We start from the raw sequence: 23,513 nt of genomic DNA on the forward strand, positions 1-23,513 counted from the left end.
AACTAACTTCTAAATTCAGAGTGCATCCCCACCCCCTATATATATATATATATATATATATATATATATATATATATGCACGCGCGCACACACACACACACACACACCATGTGGCATTTATATTTTACAATCAAACAACAGTTCGTGTTGTTACAGATACCTTTGAGCAAAAGGAACAAGCATGGCAAATCGACTTGCAACATCGTGGAAGGGAAAACTAAATACCAAATCGTGCAACTGCTGAGGATGCAAAAATAAAAAGACACCACTCACATCTTTTGCTAGGAGCTTCTCCTGCTAAGATGCAGTTTGCCAGACAGCTTTTGACAGTAAACCTGTGTATGGGACGTATCACATGCTGTCATTTATAGCAACGTATTGCAATTAAACAAATAAAATTTAGGTGCTCTTTAGAGGAAACAAAAGGGGAGGAAATGCTTTTATGGTGTAAAGAAATCTTAAACCACTTTTCTCCATTCAACGTGTGTGATCCATAGTAGGACGTACCCACATTTCTGATTTTAAGTACCTATTCAATAAAGGGCATGTGCATCTTTCTCACTCATGAGCAATCAAACAGCAGCACACGAGCACAATTTAAATGCTATGCTTTGTGCTTGATTTTTAATCAAGCCATTTCTACAACACTCTATACGTGGTAGTTCACGTATTTTAAATCTTAGAATAGGTAGCATTTTATCCGAGTCAAATAAAGAAGCTTTTATAAACCTTTCCCCAATACACACACACACACACACACACACACACACACACACACAAAATATCCCCTCTGATGGACAGATGTATCCCTATTAAAGCAAGTACATTGATCTGATTTTTAGTTTGCCTTGGCTTTCCCCTCACCTATCTAGGAAATGATTTCTCTAGTGATAACGATGACATCGTGCTAATGAGAGAATCAAATGCACAATAGAAAGATTGTCACTACTAATAATATTTGCAGGAAGTTAAATAAGGCAAGTGTATGAGAATGTCAGACAGTTGTCCTTTAATAACATACAGTTATAAAATGAAATTATGTTGTTAATTTTGTTACATCACTGGGTGAATGTTAAATTACTGTATAATGGTTTGCAGATGCATGCGTAATCCTAATATTGCTCTTTAACTGGTTGAAGAGAGGGAGATACCTTCAAGAGAGGGAGATTTCCTTTGCACATGAAACAGGAAATATAAGGCATGCTTTCTCTCATCTCTGGCATTTTGTGTCACTGTGCGTTACTGCTTCTTTTGCTCTTATGGACTCATTGCTTAAAAGTATTTTAGAGCATCACAGCCCTTAAGGTAAACTGGAAGGAAGAGAGCGACATTTCTTATTCTGACAATGGCACAAAACATCTACAAAAGCAGAAAATTCAGAAAAGCCTTCTATTTTTATTTTATCAATCAAAGCAGGCCTTTTCTGGCTTTACGCAGCCTCTTGCAAACTGGAAAGGGGGTCAAGCATTTCTGTCTGTGAATGTACGCACACTCTCTGAACTCGACCGTGGTTTCTCTTGCCAGATTAGTAAGAGAAAGAAGCCAAAGGTTTCTGGTCATTCTCGACCTGTCACTGATCAAAGTGACCCAAAGAAGAACTCTCTTTAAAAAGTTGAGATTTACCTTCTTTGAAGTTATCAGCAATTATTTATGTATACGTATCAGGAATGGTTCCTTTCAAAGGATCCATAAACGGGGTGTGTATGTGTGTCTTTAGAGGTACAAAACTAGAACCGATAAATGGTTAAACAGCCATATTTTAGACTTTTCAGAAAAGGTAACTGGGGATATAATTTGCTACTCTCCTCTAAAACTGAACGCTCCTTTGGGTACCATGCATAATTGTCTCATAACAAAGGGCTTTTTTAAAACATGCAAACATTGAATCAAAACTCACAGCAAGTAAATGGAGATGCAAATATGATTTGATGGCACATAAAAACTTGCTTTGATTACCTGTGGCATTTATAACAATTATTTTTTCACCACTGCATCCTCAGAAAAGGCTCAGCATAGCATAAACTAAGGTTTTAAACTACATACCCCTCTGTGCAGGTATTGGCTTTCCGTCATTGTATCACAAATCCACCTGAAGTTAAAAGTACCATTTAATTCTAACCTAAGCAAGTATTTGATTGCATGGCAATAATAATCATTTTTTTACATGTAGAATGAAATCTTCCAACAAACCCAAATGTCTCACTAATCATTTCTTTAAATGATGCCAAACTTTTGCTTGCAATATAAGCATCTTCTGTGCCAACTGTTTCTACTTTTGAACAAGAAACAAAAGTTACCTTCAAATGTATGGATATTAAAATAACAATAATAATATACACAAAATAGTTTGCAAAAGTCCTAAAACCATAACTGTAAGAAACAGATAAGAGTGTGTGCGTGTGTTAATAGACCCATGCATAATGCTTTCAAGGGAGGGGAAATCTTAACACTGGTAGCTATCAGGCGTATTTTTAGGTGCCCTAGTAAACCGCTGTCATGTGCAGACTGCATAAGTAAACATATCTAAGAGATTTAGCAAGTCAATAAAAAGTTAAAGCTGTAATTCTACTTTGCAAGTGGAATTAACTTACCCTCTTAAAAGAAAAAGAAATGAAGTGGGGGGGGGTAGAAATACAAAACTCTGGGTGGAATGTTTTAAGCAGACAGCAGCATTCTAACCACCAAGGACATGGAGAAAATAGTGCACACTTTCAAAATAAATATGTTCATCATTACCACCTTTACAAAACTACTGTGCCTGCATCTGCCAAACATTTAGCCATGTATGAGATGATTATTCTTTTCCCAACACAGTCTCAGAAAAATAAACATGGCCATATGTGTCCAGTAATTTGGGGGGGGGGGCGGAAGGGGGGAAGATAACCAACCATTTTAAGATCCTCATGCATTAGCACAATTAATAACAATAGAGAAGTAACAGCTGAGTTGTGGATGGGCTTACTTTTGCCCACCAACAATTTTTTGCCCAGTCCTCTGGAACGTGAAGTCCTCCTCTTAAATTTCTACATCCCTGCACATCCTAACACCAAGCACTTTTTCCAGTACTCCCCAAAACGAATAAATGTCTAACTCGGGGCGGGGGTGGGGTGGGGAGCCAAACACTCAAATGCAATCTAACACGATGTATGTGGTTCAACAGTGATCTATCTATCTATTGATCATTATCTGGCACTAGTTGAATTAACTCTTTTATTGCCAAAGAGGGAAGGCGGCTTTCATCCCAAACTGCTATACCTGAATACATATGAAGGTACTGAAAATAGAACGACAGGTTAAGTTTAGGATGGATGTCAATTTCCTTGCTTTAAAATGAATGCAAAAACACCTAAATGCAGGAAATGTCACATCCAGAGGCAGTCCACTATAACAATCAAAGCATATATTGGTGTCCAGAACAGAAGATCTGAAATGCTATTTTTTCAAACTGGGCTCTAGGTCTTTTTCACTGATTAAGAATAAGGAACAGCATATAAGGAGTTCCTCACTTGGCTTGTGTTGATTATATTTCTGAATAGTAAGCTGTTATCAGTTGTAATAAGGGTCCCTCTACAGGATAGATCTAAATATACCTTATTTGAATGCAGGCAGCCTATAGAGAGAGACACGCTGTTTTAAAATCTTTTCTGTACACAACTGTTGTACGCTATAAACTTGCCTCCATGTGAGCCTGTGTGTGTGTGTGTGAGAGAGAGAGAGAGAGAGAGAGAGTGTATTTCTTTCCTAATGATTACCAAGCAAACGATCTTTTCTTTACATTACCAACAGCCAGTTATATATCCTCAGCCACAACTACTCTAGAAATGACAGCGCTTTTGCGTCAATAGAATTCATTCATAAAAAACAACAAAAACAAACCCTGAAAAGAAAACGGGATCGCCAAAGCAGTACAACTTATGTCACAACTTTTTGTCGCTTCAGCTTCTTATCTTATGAAAATCTTTTTCTCCCCCCCCCCCAAAAAAGGGCAACTCTTTAAAAATCAAAAATACAAAATTGGAAGAAGCCCTAACATATGCATTTTTTTAAAGTCTCTAGTTTTAAACCTCCATCCCCCCCTCTGCTTGAGTCCAGTCCAAGTTGAAAGTTTCTTTTTCATCCCTTCAATTGCGTGTGTGTGTGTGCAATTTCATGCAGAAGAGTCAAACAGTTGTGAAAGAGTAGCCACACGAGGCTGGGGGTGCGTATCACCGAGTACATGATACAGAGACAACAGCAGCCCCTGTGATTAATTATCAGTTATTACTGGCCTTGCAGCAACGGTTTAGCTTTCCCGTCAGAACCGCCATACCAGGCTGCCTTAAACGCGGCCCCCGGTGAAGGGACTGCTCTGGGGAGGACGCCAAGACACAGCTCTCTGCAGAAACAGTATGTGTGTGAGAGTATTTGGGGGGGGGCACAGAGGGAGGGAGAGAGACCAGCAACTGAAACCGTCTCATCTAAGGACCCTCAGCTCCGGAGGCTGCCAGCAATTCCAGCACAACTGAACTCTCTCTCTCTCTCTCTCTCTCTCTCTCTCTCTCTCTCGCTTCCCCCTTAGGTCTGCATAAGACTGTTTTCTGCCACCTGAACTCAATTAAGCACCCCCCTCTCCCAAGTTTAGTATCAGTTTTGATATGAGGTCTTACATATTCCGTGGGGTGGGAAGAAAGGAAAGAAAGAAAGAAATGACTTTTTGCTGGGATACTATGATACTTCATTATTATTATTATTATTATTATTATTATTATTATTATTATTTGTTGTTGTTGTTGTTGTTGTTGTTATTTTAAAAAGAGAGAGGGGAGAGAGTGAAAAATGGAAGGGGGAAAGGAAAACAAAACAAAACAAAGGAAAACAAAAGGCAAGAAATATTAACCATGGAGTTAATGATCTGTTCAGAAAACTTTAAAGGGGGTGTGGAGAGAGAAGGACTTTTATTTTAAAGCACGTCTTATTTTTGTTCTCTCTCTCTCTCTTTTTCTCCTTTTTTTTTTAGTTGCCCATGGGGATGTAGTGAAGTAAGCACGAACATTCAAATTACTTAGTTATGACACTACAGAAACTCTGCAGTGTTAAAATTAAAACAAAAGCGCAGACAAGACGAGTTGTGGGGGTGGAAAGTAAAATTGCAAAATGAAACACACAACCCGGCAAGCAACAAACTGAGACAGACATTCACTTCAACGTGTGTGAGACATTAAAAGTAAGAAAAAGGAAAAAAAGTAACGTACCTGCTGGGACATTCTGAACAAGAGGTTAGTGTCAGTGTTCTGCCATGTCCCCATGAAACCAGATTCGGCCGTTGCTGTCCTTGTTCCGAACTGCATGGAGTTGTCAGCACAGGAGTCTCTCAAAGTCAAGTCTCTTGCCCTCTTTCGTTCTGTGTCTCTCTGAGTGTCTCTGTCTCTCACATCCACTTCTGCCTCTTCTGACTGAAAAGTGAAGGTGGATTTTTTTTTTGAGCCTCTTGGCAGTCAGTAGCAGGAGTGTAGTGTAGTTAAGCTAGCTGCACTGTGCCTTCCATGTGGGAAGCAGGGGGGGAAGCTTTGGGGAGGGGGGCCAGAGCTTCTTTCGCACCTTCTGCACAGATACCCCTATCATTTATGCATACACTGTGACTCCCCAAGCTCGCCTTTGCTTGGGTTTAACAGCTGCCTGTCAGGTGTGCAAGCAGCACTGAGGAAACCCAACCATCAGCCTCATACTCTTTAGCCACTGGATGTCATTGGATAGCAGAGCAAGAGAGAGTCAACTGCACCGTTCCACTGTCAGGCACGAAATGACATTACTGCAATAGCCCCCTCGCAGCCTTAGCATACACATGCACACACACTCTAAGTAGTATGCTGATCAGAGTGAATTCAGAAGAACAAGCTGTGGCCCTTTCCCCTGTTTTCCTTCAACAATGCTGTCAAGAACAGCATGTAATTGCTGACACTTGCCTATTAAACGCAGACTGTAAACCTCCTAACAGGAGAAGGGAAGGCAAGAGAGCAGAGGGACAACCAATTGCTCACTTATTTAGACAATAGCATGCAGAACCACCACGCAGCAGAAGTTGGCCTGGCTGCTTTTAAAATATAGCTAGTTCTTTATGTGGCCACTTTTGCAACAGCCCCAGCCCCCAATTTTTTTTATAAACGATAAAAAAAAGCTCTTACCAAAAAAGAAGGGGGTGGGATGAAATAAGACGATCTCCAAGTTCTTTTAAAAAGAAAACTAGGAAAGAACTGCATGCATGTTTCATCTCTCACATCTTTGTTTTCCCCTGTTAATTGCCTAAAATGCCTCAAGGAGCAGAAGTCGGGGGAAAGAGAAGTGTCTTCTCTCTTTTCCATAAAGATCAAAAGTTGATTTATTTATTTTTTTTTAAAAACGTAAAGTTCTTGGATGAGGAATATACAATAACCTTTCAGATCACAAAAGGGAGTGGGTGAAAAGAACGAAATAAAAAGGTAACTCTATCCAGAAAAACAAAACAAACCACAGCATTTCCTTTTAGGCTTGCCACCAGCATAAAGATTGTTAACACAGGCTAGATACAATGAAAAACTGAAAGCCACTGCCACCAACTACTTTTTAAAAACCAAGCTCTATTTAGAACAATGCACTTTGCATTTTCCCAGTACTGTTACGTACTTTGGTCTCCTATGAGGAAAAACCGGAGGGAGGAGCGAGAGGGAAAGAACACCTACATGGATTACATAAACACTGCAACTTCAAAAATGTAAAACAAAATTCATGCCCTCTCATAAAAAAACATCCACGACCAACACCAAGTCAGGTTAAAAGAAATGGGGAAGAAGAGTCTAGTTTTTCTCAACTTAATGTGTAAGGAACATTCATCTTCTAATAAAATCTACAAATTGAGAGGACAAATGTACCACTCTCGCAAGCTCTCTCTTAACTGGAGAACAACAATAAACCTCACTCTCTCACAAAACAACAAAAGAATCACAAAAAAGCTTCAGTGGCAGCCGTGTGTCATTAGTGTGCAATGAGGAAAGATGAGAAAGCAAACGCTATGTTGACACAAATGTGTCTTCCCCTTTAGATCCTGGCATCTCCTGAAAGCTTTTCTGTTAAACTTCCCTCCAGTTCACCACCATTAAGCACACGCACGAACACAAAAACCAGTCTCAAAAGCTGCAAATTCAATATCTGAGAAACAAAAACAAGAGCCCAAAGAACTGTTGCCTTAAAATATATTAAGTCCACCTGTGGTCAATAAAAATATTCTTGTTGCATGGAACGAGGAGGGGAGGAGGAAGAAGAAGAAGGGGGGGAGAGAAAACAGCCCCTATGAGTCAATTGTGCCAACAGTGGCTGTACCTTTAGAGCCAGCTATTACCCACTTAAACTCCCTCTAAAATTTGCTAGCCTCTTGCTTTCTGAAGTGGTACTCAGTGCCTTAGTCAAGCTGCCTGCTCAGCTCCTGACCTTCCCACTAATGGCTGTTATTTGTGGGAGGCTTAAGGAGAATGTCAGTAGCCAGTTTCCTCCTCTCTGCATCTCTTGTGCGCTGTCTCCCCACCTCTCCCTTTCCTCTCCCCCCCCCCCCCTACTCCTGTCCTGCAGTCCTCTCCACTCCCAGGGAGAGAAAGGGGGAGGGAGGAAAAAGCCCACGCACACAAAAACCAAGTGGCATGCAGCAGCAAGCACCTGCAGTAATAGACTCTTTTATTAAAACTGTTATTCTGCAAGACTTGAAATTCCCCGTGGACTGGGCCATGTCAAAGCCGATATAATTAACTAGAGGCTCAGCAACGGATCAATTACCAGACAAGCAAGTGATAGTGAAATCAATGAAAGATCATCAGCCACATTATCAGTGTTGCAACTCATTAGGGTAAAACTGAGAAATGTGCTCAAAGCGAGCCCAAGCAAGGTGGCATTACAAAACAAAGGGCTAATTTGGAGACCCTGCTGTGAACAATCTGTAACAGAATTAGCCTTCTCTCTCCCCCCCCCCAAACCCCCGCACCAACCAAACTGCGCAGCTCTGTAACTAAATGTGACAGTCTGAGAGAAGCAGTTTATTAAGACACCAACTCCAAGTTTATTTAGTTCATAAACTCTCTCCTAGAAAATCGATACAGTCTGTACAGGGTTATTAGGCTGACTAGCTAATACATCCAAATCTGGTCTTTCCGGGCAGCAGCCTAAAATTCTACCTAACAAAGATGGAGGGGAGGGAGAACCTCAACAGCTGTAGAACATGGCATCCAATAAGCCTATCATGTAGTGGCCACATTATGGCATGCAACTGAAACAGCAAGGGGAGGGTGGGGGAAATGACTGCTAATACAATACGGAGGAAACCAACGGAATAAAATATTGCAACCTTCCGTACCACTAAGTACATTCCTATTAAAGCAGTAAATAGTTCCTAATAGAAGGAGCACCTACCAGATGTCTTTCCAGAACAATACACAGGCTACAAAGCACTTAAGGGGTAACTGCAACCCCCTGCAGTGCTAACACAAAAAACTGCACCCAAACCCACTTTTGAGGAAGGGAGCTCCACGAAGCTCCACAGAACTCTTACTTCCAAGTAAAAACGTGCAAGCCCAGGCTGCACAACATTATGGCATCTTGCCTTAGGTATATTTCAAATGTTCGCAAATTCCAACACAAACAGCATTTCATACGGAACCCACATGTGGGTGTTCAGATGTGAGAACACACAAGGATAGATTTCACTACATATGGACGGGGTGTCCTGTGTCCCCTAAGTGTGTGTAAATGCAACAAAATACATGCATGTAATGATTCATATATAGGTTGCCTGCTAATTCATCTATGGAAATCCTTTCTGTATAGGAATTTGTAACATTTGAGTGGCCTTTAATCTTGCAAAAACTGACACATTAGGTTGTTTTCAAATAATATTCTCAAAATCCAATCCCTGATGCTAATATTTCCCTTTGAAATTAATTATCCCACTTCCCTTGGTGCAAGCAGAGTGAATTCCCCCCACCCACCCCCAAGAGACTGTCTCAACAAACCTAGGTAACTGTGTATTAACTCACCAGACAACAGTCCCCCCCCCCCCCACTATACCTCCAGTAATCACAAAATGCTACGAACTAACAGCACGGACAATGCATTTAGTGTCACAAGATTTTGAGTGAAATGCTATGGGCCATGTTATACTTTAACAGATTTCCACTTAGCTTTCTGAAAGACTTAAAGACTAGCTCTTTGTATTAAGTGTTTTACCATATTCAGTAAAGCATAATAAAAACACTGTCCATACTATTTGTTTGTAACACCACATTTTTCGATTGTATAACAGTGCTGATGCTCAATGAAAAGACCTCTGGATAAGATTACAGCAGAGCTTTCCAAACTGTGTGTCGCGACACATTAGTGTGCCGGCTGATGTGCGGGTGTGTCGCGCAAACGCTCTTATAAGGGGTAAGTTTAACCTCCGGTTTGCTAGTTAAAACTGAATTGCAGTGTCGTGACATGATGCATGTCTAGAAAGTGTATCACCAACATAAAAAGTTTGGAAAGCTCTGAATTAAAGTCTTATGTGGCACAATGGTGTTTCCCCACCCCACCCCCAAGAAACTTCCATTCATCGTCACAGTTCTTTGATACATATCTTTAAATACAATCCTTTTTACAATATTTAAAATATTACATCTGCTCAAATATTAGTTCGTTTTTGTCTCCATTTTGTCAGTTCCTGGATGTCAATATGTGTAACATGTAACTACTTTTAAAATTCAGTAAAGCATTTGTTTAAAAGGATTTAAAAGTATATGGAGGTTTTGTCCTATACTTCAGCTATTAACCAGGAAAATAATTGCAGATTTTTTTTGTATATTACATGCATATAACTGTACTGTACATGTACATTCAATGAGGTCCAATTAGTTTGGGGGGGTTCATTTCAGTTGGGATGCACTAACAAGACTGTGGGGAGACCATGCAATACAGCCAGCAGCATAAGACAGAATGCTGTTTTCCTAGAAGCATGAATTCCCACAACTGATCATTTTAGAATGTTACTGATCCTTACAATATTTGTTTTCCTAACATCTAGGAGATCACAATGAATGCCTGTATTAACTAATCACGGAGAAGTATCCTGAGCAGCAGTTTGATGGGGGAAGGATATTTCAGCAAGACCCTGTGTTTTTACATTCGGAACATTACTAAACCAAGCCTTTGTCTCAAACACTCATGGGCAAAGTTTAAGGGCCTTTACATAAGAGATGGGAAACCAAAAATGTAGCAGGCTCACAATTTTTTGTGCAGCAGGCAAAAAAAAAAAAAACCTGTTAAAGTGTGAAGCACAAAAATCTAAATAATTTTATTACATACCCTCAGTGCTTTTTTTCCTAGAAAGAAAGGTGTCAGTACAGTGGTACCTTGGTTTATGAACTTAATCCGTTCTGGAAGTCCGTTCTTAAACCCAAACCATTCTTAAACTGAGGCGCGCTTCCTGTAATGAGACCTCCCACTGCTGGTGCCCTTCCACCATTCGGATTCCATTCTTAGACGGAGGCAAAGTTCGCAAACCGGGACACTACTTCTGGAGTTTGTAAACCAAATTGTTCTTAAACCGGACTGTTCATAAACCGAGGTACCCCTGTACCTGCCTGAAGGCCATTGTGGGAATGGCTAGAAAGAGCAGGAAGAAGAGAGAAACAAGAGGCTGTGACTGATGGGCAGAGAGTGGGGGGGGGGGAGAGGAAACGACCCCCAAGAGGGAGTAGGTGGCGATGGCATCCGATCTGGAACCCGCAAATTGCAATTGGGCATAGCAGCCCTGTTTTGCAGGGCCTTCTCTTTGTCCGGGAACAAGTGAGATGGTGCTGAGAGCCCACACTTCCATTCCTGCATGCAGGGAGGTGGGCAGGCGAGGGAGAGAGCAGGGGCGGGGACGAAATGCAGCCGCCGCTGACGGAGCTGGATTTCTCCTCCCCTTCCCCCATTTTCTCCTGACACTCCAGTGGGGTGCCTGGTTTCCCCACCCAGCCACCCTTTCCCCTTTGCGCTCCCTCTTGCTTCTCGGTTTTGGCAGAGTTGCTCCCCAGAGTCCCAAGGCTTTCAAGACCAGCCCTTGAATGGGGGCCCTGAAATGAACTGCCAACCAGTGCAGCTGTTTCAAAACAGAGGTTATTTGAGTTCTGAAGGGAAACCCCAGCAGCGGTGGGCTTTGCACTCTAGGGTTCTGGCAGCACCTTGTGTGACACTAAAATTCAGTGCCCTACCACCACCTCTCACGCTCCGTTCTACAGCACTGTTTTGGTGGCACCAAAAACCTCCTCTGACCCCAGCCAGTCATATTGCATTTTGGAGCAGTTCAAAGTTTCAATCTCATCTTTAAGGACAGCATTGCATAGAGCACATTGCTATATAAACCCTTCTGGAAGTAACCAGAGCAGGGAGTACCAAGCCATTGTTGTTGTTTAGTCGTTTCGCCATGTCCGACTCTTCGTGACTCCATGGACCAGAGCACGCCAGGCACTCCTGTCTTCCACTGCCTCCCGCAGTTTGGTCAAACTCATGCTGATAGTTTCGAGAACACTATCCAACCATCTCGTCCTCTGTCGTCCCCTTCTCCTTGTGTCCTCCATCTTTCCCAACATCAGGGTCTTTTCCAGGGAGTCTTCTCTTCTCATGAGGTGGCTAAAGTATTGGAGCCTCAGCTTCAGGATCTGTCCTTCCAGTGAGCACTCAGGGCTGATTTCCTTCAGAATGGATAGGTTTGTTCTTCTTGCAGTCCATGGGACTCTCAAGAGTCTCCTCCAGCACCACGTTATCTCTGTACAAAAGGGGCCATAACTGGCAAACCAGCCGAAGCTGGAAAAATGCATTCCTAGCTAACAGAGACACCTGTGCCTCCATTGGCAAGGCTGAATCCAGAAGCCCCTCACCCCAAAGCTAGAGATCTGTTCCTTCTAGGGGAGTGCAACTCAGCTGAGGACATGACATTTCCCCACCTTCCAAACTCAAGATCTCAGGACACACAACACCTCTGTCTTTCCAGCATTCTGCTCCTATTTACTGGCCCCACTTCCAGTCCATCACCACCTCCAGGCAATAGTCTAATGCCTGACCCGCCTTTCCTGATACAGATGGAATAGAATCATAGAATTGTAGAGTTGGAAGGGACCCCAGATGCCATCTAGTCCAACCCCCTTCAGTGCATGGAATAGAGAAACAGAGTTGCATGCCATATTTGTGGCATCTTACTCGAAAACCTTTGAGGGGAGCTCTCACCTGTTTCATACACCACAAAACAACTCCCTGAGTACCGAACAGTAGACCGGGGGCAACCCATAGGCAGGTGGACAGGGTACAAATAATAAGATGATGATGATTGGTGATGATGATTAATCTCCCACAATGACTAAGCGTCAAATGTCAGATTTATAGCAGCACCCAGTGACATAAAGGTAAAGGTAAAGGTACCCCTGCCCGTACGGGCCAGTCTTGACAGACTCTGGGGTTGTGTGCCCATCTCACTCAAGAGGCCAGGGGCCAGCGCTGTCCGGAGACACTTCCGGGTCACGTGGCCAGCGTGACCGCTGCTCTGGCGAGCCAGAGCCGCACACGGAAACGCCGTTTACCTTCCCGCTGGTAAGCGGTCCCTATTTATCTACTTGCACTTTGACGTGCTTTCGAACTGCTAGGTTGGCAGGCGCTGGGACCGAGCAGTGGGAGCGCACCCCGCCGCAGGGATTCGAACCGCCGACCTTTCAATCGGCAAGTCCTAGGCGCTGAGGCTTTAACCCACAGCGCCACCTGCGTCCCACCCAGTGACATAGCCATGCATTAAAAACACTTCCGTTTGCTAGTGGAAAATATATTCGGATGAACTGGAAGATATAGGGCACACATATAGTCCAGTATATGTCTTTCTAGCTATATGTGTTTCTTAAGAATTCCGTTCGCTCCATTGACTTACTGTACAGTACCTGTAATTCCCAGAGTTGAGTTTGCTGCAGCTGTTAACAGATTCTATAATCTGTAATGACAGTAAACTGGCCTTTGCTCTTCCCTTATTCACTATTCATTTTCTAGGCTTGGTTAAATAGATTGCTGGGTTAAAGATCAGTAGTTTTTCATGTGACACGCTTTGGTATTCATCTAATGGCCTGTGAGGACAAAACTGTCCCTGTTCTTGCCAAAACAACAAAATGCGTCCTTCACACCGCATGACAATCAGCCCTTCCTTGTGTCCAGATAGCCAAACTTAGATAACTTTCTTAAGTGTATGCCTGGAACCCGTTCAGCAAAAGAGAAAGACGCATTTTAGCAAATGCGGAGAATACTATTCTTTTGATTCTGGTTGATATGGACATGTAAACGTTTTTTATCCATTTTCTGGCATTTGCAGGATGGAATAGTTTAGGTTTCTTCAGTTCTATGTTCATCTGCTCTCTTTTTTTTTATAATATCGTACCGGTGGATGTTATTTGCAAATTGGGGTACAGTGGGGTATACGCTTCAGGTTACAGACTCCGCTAACCCAGAAATAGTGTTTCAGGTTAAGAACTTTGCTTCAGGATGAGAACAGAAATCGTGCTCCGCCGGTGTGGCAGCAGAGGGAGGCCCCATTAGCTCAAGTGGTGCTTCAGATTAAGAACAGTTTCAGGTTAAGAACGGACCTCCGGAACGAATTAAGTACTTAACCCGAGGTACCACTGCACTGCATTGCACCCCGGGATCTCTTGTGATGAAGAGTGGGCTAAAAGCATGAGCTCATGAGTTCAAACATGATAGCTCAGTTGGAAGAGCATGAGACTTTTAATCTCAGGGTCATGGGTTCGAGCATGACAGGGGGTTGGACTAGATGACCCTCGTGGGACCTTCCAACTCTACAATTCTAAGATTCTATGATTCATCAAGGCCTAGCTTGGGCATGGTTATTCCATCTCGCCTCAGAGCCGCTGCCAGCCCTTAATATATTGGGGTGTTGGGAATGATGTGTCCAGACAGGAGTTTGGATCCAGAAGATTGCCCAAACTATGAACCTGTTCCTTCTGTGATTGAGCCATTCATTTATTTATTTTGGTCACTGGAGGCTCCAACGGCAACCCTAGCCATTGAGGCTTTCTACTACCTATAGCTGGTACACCAACTATGCCTTGCACACCAGTTACAGCCACCCTCCAACAAAGATAGCATGGTAGGGTTGCCATATTCTAAAAAGAAAGAAAGGAAGACGACACATTTGCCGCCTTCTACTTTGGATCGTTAATGACAACTCTACCCATGAAAAAGAGGATGTGTCCTGGAATAAGAGGACCTATGGCAACCCTATCGGGCCACAGTGATTCCCTGCACGGATGACCTCAAGACTCCACCGTTGCAATGCACTCTGTGTTGGGCAACTTCTGGTTCTGGTAAATCAAGCTGGCGTAAAATGCTGCAGCTAGACTGTTGGTGGGGACAGATTTCTGCCAGCGCAGTACTCTTCTTTTCACTGCCCATATTTCAAGCAGGCTTGTCCCTTCAAAGGATAAAATCCCGACTTAATGGTGAGATGGACCTAGGCTAGCCCAGAACCATCAGATGCTGTTTCTCTTAAGATTACAAAGCATCACAGCTAGACTTTAAAACCCTTGTTCTGTTTCTGCCTTTCCCCAGCCACAAATCTCACTAACAGCCACATGTGTTTATGAGCTCTAAGATAGGTACTGTGAGCCCTCACCAAGGCAAGGGAAATAATATTTGAAAATTACACAAAGCTGGCACAGTGACAATAGTTCAGAGGTGGCATTTCAACAGAGCAAACAGCACTTTCTTCCCCCAAGAATGTAAGTAAAGGAATCGCTCTGCGACATCTGTTATACTATGAAATGCTAACAGATGTCTTAAGTGGGGGGAAAAGGGAGAAAAATCCATACAGGAAACCATACACCAAACAGATAATGCTGCTAACTTTCCACATATTACCAAACAAAAAAACAACAACCCTAAAACACTGGCAGCTTGCTTCCTTTCTGTGATACTTATAAAATATTTCTTCGACTTGGGTTTTAGTAAGTTGGAAGATATGGACTCATAATTTCTCTATATAAAAAAGCATCTATAGGAAAATTTATTTCTAATAATTACACATGTTTTAATGCCTTATATTCAAATACTAAGTATTCCAAAACATTTCACCCATAGGTTTTTAAATCTTTTGTGTTTTAATAAATGAACAAGGGAATATGGAACTATTACAGCCTTCATATGGAGGACTCTGGAAAAACATTCCTGATTTATTTCCTAATTGTGGTTTCATTCAAACTCTGCTTTGCATCTCACTGTGCCCAATATGTTCGGGCCTTTCATGGCGAGTTCTGAAAAGGAAATGAGTAATGATAAGCTGGGGGAAACACACAACAGTGGTTAAGAGATTGAGAATGTTCCCATCTCTGCCAGATCTATGAAGCAGGCTCAGGAGAATTACAGGCTTGTGGGGTCTACACTTTGGGAATTTTCTTTTGCACTAAGTACCCTGAATCCACTAACCACAGCAAGGTGCAAAATAGCAGCAAGGAGGTGTGGAATCAGACACAAAAGAGTGGCCTAGAGACTGAATGAATTATCTACCTCACCCCATAAGCCATGCATGCAGGGGCGGAGAAAGGGGGTACAGTAGGGGCGGGCCACGGTGGGTGTCACAACTGAGGGGGGTGACAAAATGGCGGGCGGCACCCACCGCAGGGCCTGCAGCATGCCCGAGCTATGCATCTCTCCTGGGAGTGACATGGTGGCTTGGGCGCCTTCAGCCTCTGCACTGCCCCAAACGATCTGCCCACCGCCTTCCCCTCAGCTGTAGGGCAGCTGAATAGGAGGAGGAAGGCAGGCAGGCAGGCAGACTCACACCCCACGGAGCGTGCCGCGCCCCTGGGTGCCCAATCGGCTTGCTCCGCCACTGCATGCAGGCACCAGGAATGACTTATTCTGATGTAGATTTGTACTTAAAAGTGTAACTACAGTTCAAATGGTCCAACTGAAAGAAGAAATACAGTGGTACCTCTGGTTACGTACTTAATTCGTTCCGGAGGTCCGTTCTTAACCTGAAACTGTTCTTAACCTGAAGCAAAGTTCTTAACCCAAGGTACTATTTCTGGGTTAGCGGAGTCTGTAACCTGAAGCTTATGTAACCTGAAGCGTATGCAACCCGAGGTACTACTGTAAAAAGACGTTGTTGTTGTTGTTGTTGTTGTTGTTGTTGTTGTTGTTGTTGTTGTTGCTGCTGCTGCTGCTGCTGCTGCTTTTGCTGCTAAAGAATTAAAGAGTCAGAAACCCTTTCTGGTCTACTGTGAATAACCCAGTAGATCCCACCTTGCATTCTGCCCACCCCTGACAAGGAACAAATTACAGTACTTGTAAATGTCATAAAACTCTGATGGCTGCATGCCCTGAGTGCATGCTCACAAGTGCCCTGAGTGCATGCTCAAGTGCATGCTCACAAGTGCCCTGAGTGCATGCTCAAGTGCATGCTCACAAATGCCCTGAGTGCATGCTCACAAGCTTAACTCTTTCCCTACTGGCTGCTTTTTTATTCTAAACTCCCACCCCAGGCACTTCATGCCCATCTGCCACAGGGTTGCAGATATTTGGAACAGCAACTTCTCTGCTAAAAAAGCACACCCTTCCGAAACCTGTTTTCTTTGCCCTGCACACACTTTGCCCCCTAACACTTCCTTAAAAAAAAAAAAAGCACCTTTCAACTGTTCGCAGTTATGAAGCTCACAGGGTGCCCATGAACATCAGTGACAAGGGAAACATTTGCCTTTTGCAAGAAAGGGCACAGCAGGCAAACAAAGCTGTACAAAAGTGATCCTGGCCATCATTGCCACTTAAATATCCAACACCAGAGGCAGGTCTAGGAGCAGCCCTATCCTGATCTTTCATGGGGAGTAAATCACATCTAGTATACACTATGCCCCCATAAATCTAAGCCACCTATCTTGCTAACCAACAATACCTGTCTTGCCTGGATCAAGTGTGGGGCTAGGGGGTAGAGATAGATTAATAATAATAATAATAATAATAATAATAATAATAATAATAATAATTTATTTGTACCCTGCCCATTTGGCTGGGTCTCCCCAGCCACTCTGGGTGGCTTCCAACAAAGATTTAAAATACATTAAAATGTCACACATTAAAAACTTCCCTGAACAGGGCTGCCTTCAGATGTCTTCTAAATGTCAGGTAGTTGTTTATCTCTTTTACATCTGATGAAAGGGCGTTCCACAGGGCGGATGCCACTACCGAGAAGGCCATCTGCCTGGTTCCCTGTAGCTTTGCTTCTTGCAACCACCAGAAGGCCCTTGGACCTCAGATGGCATGAGTGGCCTTAACAGATGGCTCACCTGCAAACAAAGTGTTGCGGGTTAGAACCCTCCATACTTTTGTCTTGGCATGGAGTTGTGTGAGGTTCAACAGACAGCTCCCCCCCCTCCGCCACGCTCCCTTGAATGAAACAACACACTGTCTTCAGTAGAACTTGAGGCATATGCCAAAGAGAGTTGGGGCGAAAACACAGCCTTCTTTCACACGGATGGCTCTTTATGGGGAAAGAGTCTGAGGATGAGCAGTCATATTGGCCAGTGCTGCGCATGTTCTTGTGGAAGGACACAATCATATTGCGGAGCTTAGGTGGACAATCCTATCTTGCTGAGCAGTGTGAAGAGTCATTTTGGGCTGACAAGGTCAAAGGCCTTCATCAGGTCTCCTGCAGCTAGAATAGTGAGAAAATCATGCAGGCTGATAAAGAAAAAGAAGGTAGCTTTTACCATATGTGATGGGCGTGTAATGTAATAAAAGCATTCTGGGAAATGATGTATAATGAAATGGAAAAAAATGTTTAAAATAATGCTTATTTTTTAAAAAAACAGAAGCTTTTCTATTAGGAATTAGATCCCAAAGGAGGAGAAAAGACTTTTAATGTACGCAGCGACAGCCACACGGATGTTCCTTTTTTTAAAAATAATAATAATATTTTATTAAAGATTTTCTTAGTACAGTAAAGAGAAAAAACAAAAACAAAAGAACAACAAAAAAGAAAAAAAGAAAAAACACTTACATCAATAAACATATTTTCTTCACTTTTTGGACTTCCTCACATCTCTCGTTCCTGCATTCCTGATTTATAAAACTTTAACCAGCAAATTATCACCTTATTTCAATTCTTATTTTATAAATTTCCAATATTGTGTCCCTAGCTTTAGATACCTTTATCCAGCCCTTAAATACTTAATTTAAACATAATATTTATCCAAAACTTATCTTTTCTTAGATTTCACTTATGTTCATAATCTTTTCAACTAGCTTAGTGGTGCCATGTTTTTTACACTCTTGCATCTTTCTTAACACTCATACAATTTGCAATGTTTTTGTAAATAGTCATTAAATTTCTTCCAGTCCTCTTCCACTGCTTCCTCTCCCAGGTCTCGGATTCTGCCAGAGCCACACGGATGTTACTAGCCCAGAGATAGAGAGAAGACCAAGTCCCTACCAGAGAAGAATGGCAAATTAAGCTGTTGGACTATGTCGAAATGGCAAAACTGACTGGAAGGCTCAGGAACCAAGAAGACAAAAACTTCAATAAAGAATGGGGGAAAATTATAATTTACTTAAGAGACTGCTGTAAGCAGATGAAAACATTAGCAGGATGGCAAGAACACTTGTAATGTAGAAGATATTGTGGACAAAATGGAGAGACATAAAATTTGTATGATGAAATAATATGCAGTTGAAAAGGTTTATAATAGGACCCACGGACGGGAAGGTGGGAAGTCCAGAGATTTTGAAAAATCTCTAAATATGAATATGCATTTTGTATTGTTATAACTCGACACTTATAAAATCAAATTTTAAAAAATTCAGGAAAAGAAAAAGAAAACCATGCCTACTGTCAACCTCTGAGCTCTAAAACCATACTGTGACTAGGGATAGACCCTGTCAGCGAGTGACTGTAATCTGTTGAGAACTACAGGGGAGAAGGCTTTCCTCACAGTGCTCAGCAGAGGTATTCCACAGTAGTTATTATCCTCATGGTTGGTCACCTTTGTTCTTGCAGAGGGTCACAATGCTGGAGTAATGCATGTCTCGTGAGAGTCAATGGCATTCTTCATCTCTTCGCGGGAAGGAGGGAATCCCAGCTCTTCCAAGACAGGCTGGATGCTGTCAACTGCTGTGTCGAAGACCATGTTTTTATTTATATATATATTTGTATGTGTGTGTGTGTGTGTGTGTGTGTGTGTGTGTGTGTGTGTCTGTGTGTCTGTGTATTAGTGTTTTAACATACCATTTTCAGCAGTAATTAAACATATTTTTACATCTTATTCCATTTTTTTTACTGCCATCAGTCCTGTCTGAAAATTTTCCAATCTAATCTCTTAGTAGACATTTCTTATTTTCCCTGTTACATTTTAAACTCATAACCAGTATCTCTGTTCTTTCTCTACTTTGTAGCACTTCGTATATTCCTCCTCACAAAACTTCTTGTAGTCCTACTAGCGTAATTTGTTGGTTACAATTGCTCTTCCAATTGTTCATATACTTCTTCCAATCTTCTGTAAATCTCTGGTCCCGCAGGTTTCGAATCCTTCCTGTCATTTTGTCCAATTCTGCATAATCCATTATTTTCATCTACCATTCATCTTTCGTCAGAATTTCTTCTTGCTTCCATTTCTGGGCTAACAATACTCCTGCCGTGTCGAAGACCATGTTTTCCTGCAAGTACAGTTCTTGATAGTGCTCTGCCCATTGCTTCATCTGCTTGCTGCAGTCTGTGATGACCTCCGCAGACAAGGTTTTCAGCAATGTAGTCCAAAGTCCAAAGGTATACTTTCTTCATGCATTTGTACATATTGTGAGAACTGCCGCTGCCAGCAGCAAGTTGAGCGCTCTGACGCAGCTTTAGCCAGTAGTCATTGGCACACTGTCTGGCAATCCACTGGGCATCGTTCCTTGCCTTTCTCGGTGCAGCGTCTTCTTGCAGGGCACATGCTTGTAATTAACAAGAGCCTCACGCTTTTTAAAAGGAGTAGGGAAATCGCAATCTATTTCTATTTGTTTGAAATATAACTGTACAACCCTAAGATGCCAAGTTAAGAGGAGCAATCTCAAAATAATTAAAATCTATAATGAGTCCTACCTTTGAAAGGAGTGCCTCAAAGCTGTTTACAATGCTTTTTTCAAGGGTAATTTTAAATAAGATTCAAATAGTGTCAGCCATTTCTTTTCCAGTCTACTAGCATTCTCAGTTGATGACTTGAAGAGAGCTCCTATGTTTGATGGCATGACTATGTGACAAACCTATCCAGCCATTTAACTTTTCTTCAGAATAATCCTAAATATTTAGCATTCTCCCCAAACCTGCACATAATGTATTCCCCGGAATTTCAGGTGGAGGGCAGAGAAAGCTTATTGGATCTTAACCCTTAAACAAATTTAAAGCTAAGGATAACGTTAACATAACCTAAAGTTGTGTTGTCACATTCCAATGCCACCATTTCATCACCCATAGAGCCATGCAATCAGTTCAGCAAATCAAAAAGAATAGTGAAATGCTTATTGTGATCAAGGAAATCTATTAACAAAGTTGTTAATTATTTTAGTTATTGAATGTAGTATAGGAAAGCAGGTAATTTGCGAGCCAATATAGCAATAGATGACATAGTGCTCAATTCAGTGAAAACAGTAGGTAAACACATCCCCCTGTGGTTCGCCATTTATGTTAAATGTTTTATTTTTGCTTGGAATTTCGTTCTTGAAAAATAACTGACATCAATCAAATTTAAATACCAATAGACAAAAACTCATCATGGGCAATGTCCTATTTATTATGGAAAGCATTCTTAAAATACAAAAATTATGAACGGGTGGCAACCCTAAATACATGTGGTTTCACTTCTAAGTGCTACCTTGAAAGTCATGTTTGATGAGCCTCTAACGTTTTCACCTAAGAGCTACATAATGTCATTATACTAAATAAGCATGTACATCACTTTATATCCATGTGCTCTAAAGAAGGAGCCTTACATTCAGCTTCAGTCTGAAGATTTTAATTTATGTACTGAGGGTTTTCTTCCTGTTAATTTTTTTGGTATAGCACTCCTCAGTGATAATTTGAACCATAGGCTTTTCCCTCTACAACTGTGGAGAATGTTTGCTCTTATAGGCCTTGACATCTTTGCACTCAAAATTCTGTTTGAAAAATAACAGCAAGCCACAAATCCGTTTCACACCTTCCCTCCACACATTGCCCAAACGTGTGGACAGAGAAGCAGTGTCATGCCCATAGACGGAGCCCCTTACACCTCTAAACACTCAGGAGATTATGCAAAACAAACTTTAATGTACATTTTCAGGCCCCTGCCAGCGACATTGTGGGGTGCTGCAAGGGACTGTCTTATCTCCAGTGCTATTTAATAGCTAAATAAACCACTGGGAGCAGTCACTAAGAGTTTCGGGGTAAGTTCCATCTGCCTGCTGATAACACCCACTTCTATTTCTGCATAGCATCTAAATAAGGAGGGGCTGTGCAGTTCCTGGGTCATTGCCTGGGCACAGTGGTGAAATGGATGAGGAAAAACAGGCTGAGCTTCAGTCTTGGCAAGATGGAGGCACTGTGGGTGAATAGTTCCTGTGTCCGAGAAATGGGTCCATTGCCCACTGTGGACGGAGGTTGTACCCCCCCCCCCCCGAAGGAGCAGGTTTGCAGTCTGGGGATCCAGCTCTGTCACTGGAGGCTCAGGTACCCTCAGAGGCTAGAAGTGCCTTTTGCCAACAGCTACTGGCTTGATAGCTACAATGGCCATTTTCAGAGCAGGAAATTGTGGCCATAGAAGCTCATGTGTTGGTTACTTCCAAGACTGGATTCCTGCAATGCTGTTGGATGTGGGGCTTGATTCAGAAGCTGTAGTTGGTGCAGAATGCTGCAGCACAATTGCTAACAGGAGTGAGGCCTTTGTTAGTATTTACCGTAACACCTGTGCTCAGAAATCTACACTGGTTGTTCTTACCTATGAGATCACTTTGCTCCACATATGCCCACTCAATTGCTTCTATCTGTAGAGTTGGCACTTCTATGAGTGCCACGTTTGTAAGAACTTGATTGTTTAGTGTGACAACACTAACACTTTGGAACTCTACTGAGATCAAGCAGGTGCCTTCACTGTATTTTCAGTGCCCGCTATCCCCAGATGCTTAGAAAGTTGATGTGAATTTAAACTGTTTTAGTACTTTAACTTTCCGTATGTTTTAAACTGTTGCTGTAATTTAATCATTTTATAAACCACTTTGAGGTCGTCGTCCCCCAACAATCAAGAGCTGTATAATTTCTTTTTTTTTACGAAATAAAATAAATGAAAATAAATAAATAAATATACCCTGTCCTGTGCAGTTGTCAACCCTAACTGATATGGGATGGGTGTGTGAAGGTCTGGGGCAGAACAAGCAGACACTGCCCGATTCAGCATGGAGAGATATTTAATTCCTCAGAACTAAGTCACATTTAGACTTTGGTTAGGATCTGAATTAGGCTCTATTATGATCTAACCATGTCTCTTTGCAAATGAATTGCAATGACACTGAGATCCAATGAAACCAAACTATGTGCTTGATTGTGTGTTATTGGTTTGTTTATTGTTGTGCAGCTTGTGTTCTCAATTTGTATTTTTATGTTGTGAACTGCCCTGTAATCTTTGGATGAAGGGTGGTTGGTTGGTTGAGTAAGTACATGCATGTAGCAGGCCCCTGAAAAAACAGTTTATCTACAAATCTGAGTTAAAGAAATAAACAGTAATTCCATAACTATCAAATGCTGCCATCCTGTATGCAATTAGCTAGGATTAAGGGCTGCTGATTGCAATGGGGCTTACTTCCGAGTAGGCATGCAAAGAATTACAGTGCAACTCATTAATGGACTACAAGGGCTTATTAAGTTGCCTACTGTCCTCACAGCCTTATCAACAATTACCGAAAGCTGCGTAAGCAAAAACCCAGCAATCTCTCTCTGGAGAGCACAGAACAGTGAGTTCCATCAAATGGTCAGTAGCAGCAGCAGCCGCTGCAAGACACCTACACAGCCACCACAGGGACTTGGCAAAGCAATTAATCTGCAGCTTTGGCATCTGTTAAAGTACGTCTCACAAATAGGGAGTCATACGGACATACAGTAGCTGAAATTTCTTTCGTTAAGGGACAGTTATCTCAAGGCATGATATACAACACGAAGTATGATAGATACAAGAATGAGCTTGACGTGGGGATCCACTGGGCCAAATTTGTAACACGGAGCACCAGTTGTTCCTTGATAAACATGATGTGGAAGATTGCAAGAGATGTTTATTTGGTGTGTTTTTTCCACCTCCTTCGGTGATGTCCTATAATGATCAAAGGTCAAGTAATTTCAGCTGTCACAAAATCAGGAAAACGAGACCACCGCCCCCAGCTGCAATCTACTTTTGTGACATTTGAAAGTACCTTCGTATATGTTGTGGAGCTTCAAACAGCATTAGTACCGACGGCCTAGA

The 23,513-nt window shown here is 42.1% G+C and overlaps 1 protein-coding gene across 9 annotated transcripts in view; it reads right to left on the minus strand.

Moving 5' to 3' along the window:
- Window positions 1–23,513, minus strand: part of BNC2 (basonuclin zinc finger protein 2) — a 415,468-nt gene that overhangs the window by 288,404 nt on the left and 103,551 nt on the right. For 4 of the 9 annotated variants that reach the window (XR_014559322.1, XM_083718502.1, XM_083718496.1 and 1 more), the window contains exons 1-2: window positions 6,162–7,195; window positions 5,232–5,432 (exon numbers count right to left, since the gene is read on the minus strand). The exons of 1 other annotated variant lie outside the window; for it this stretch is intronic. Coding sequence is in view for 7 of the 8 variants with exons in the window: in XM_083718502.1 (XP_083574628.1) it covers window positions 5,232–5,432; window positions 6,162–6,338 (378 nt within the window). In the remaining variant the exon portion in view is untranslated. Of the gene's footprint in view, window positions 1–5,231; window positions 5,433–6,161; window positions 7,196–23,513 lie in introns of those variants that run through there. 4 more of the 9 variants (XM_083718498.1, XM_083718497.1, XM_083718499.1 and 1 more) reach the window with 2 other exon arrangements.

The sequence above is a fragment of the Podarcis gaigeae genome (assembly GCF_964106915.1).
Source record: "Podarcis gaigeae genome assembly, chromosome: 17".
NCBI classification, from domain to species: domain Eukaryota; kingdom Metazoa; phylum Chordata; class Lepidosauria; order Squamata; family Lacertidae; genus Podarcis; species Podarcis gaigeae.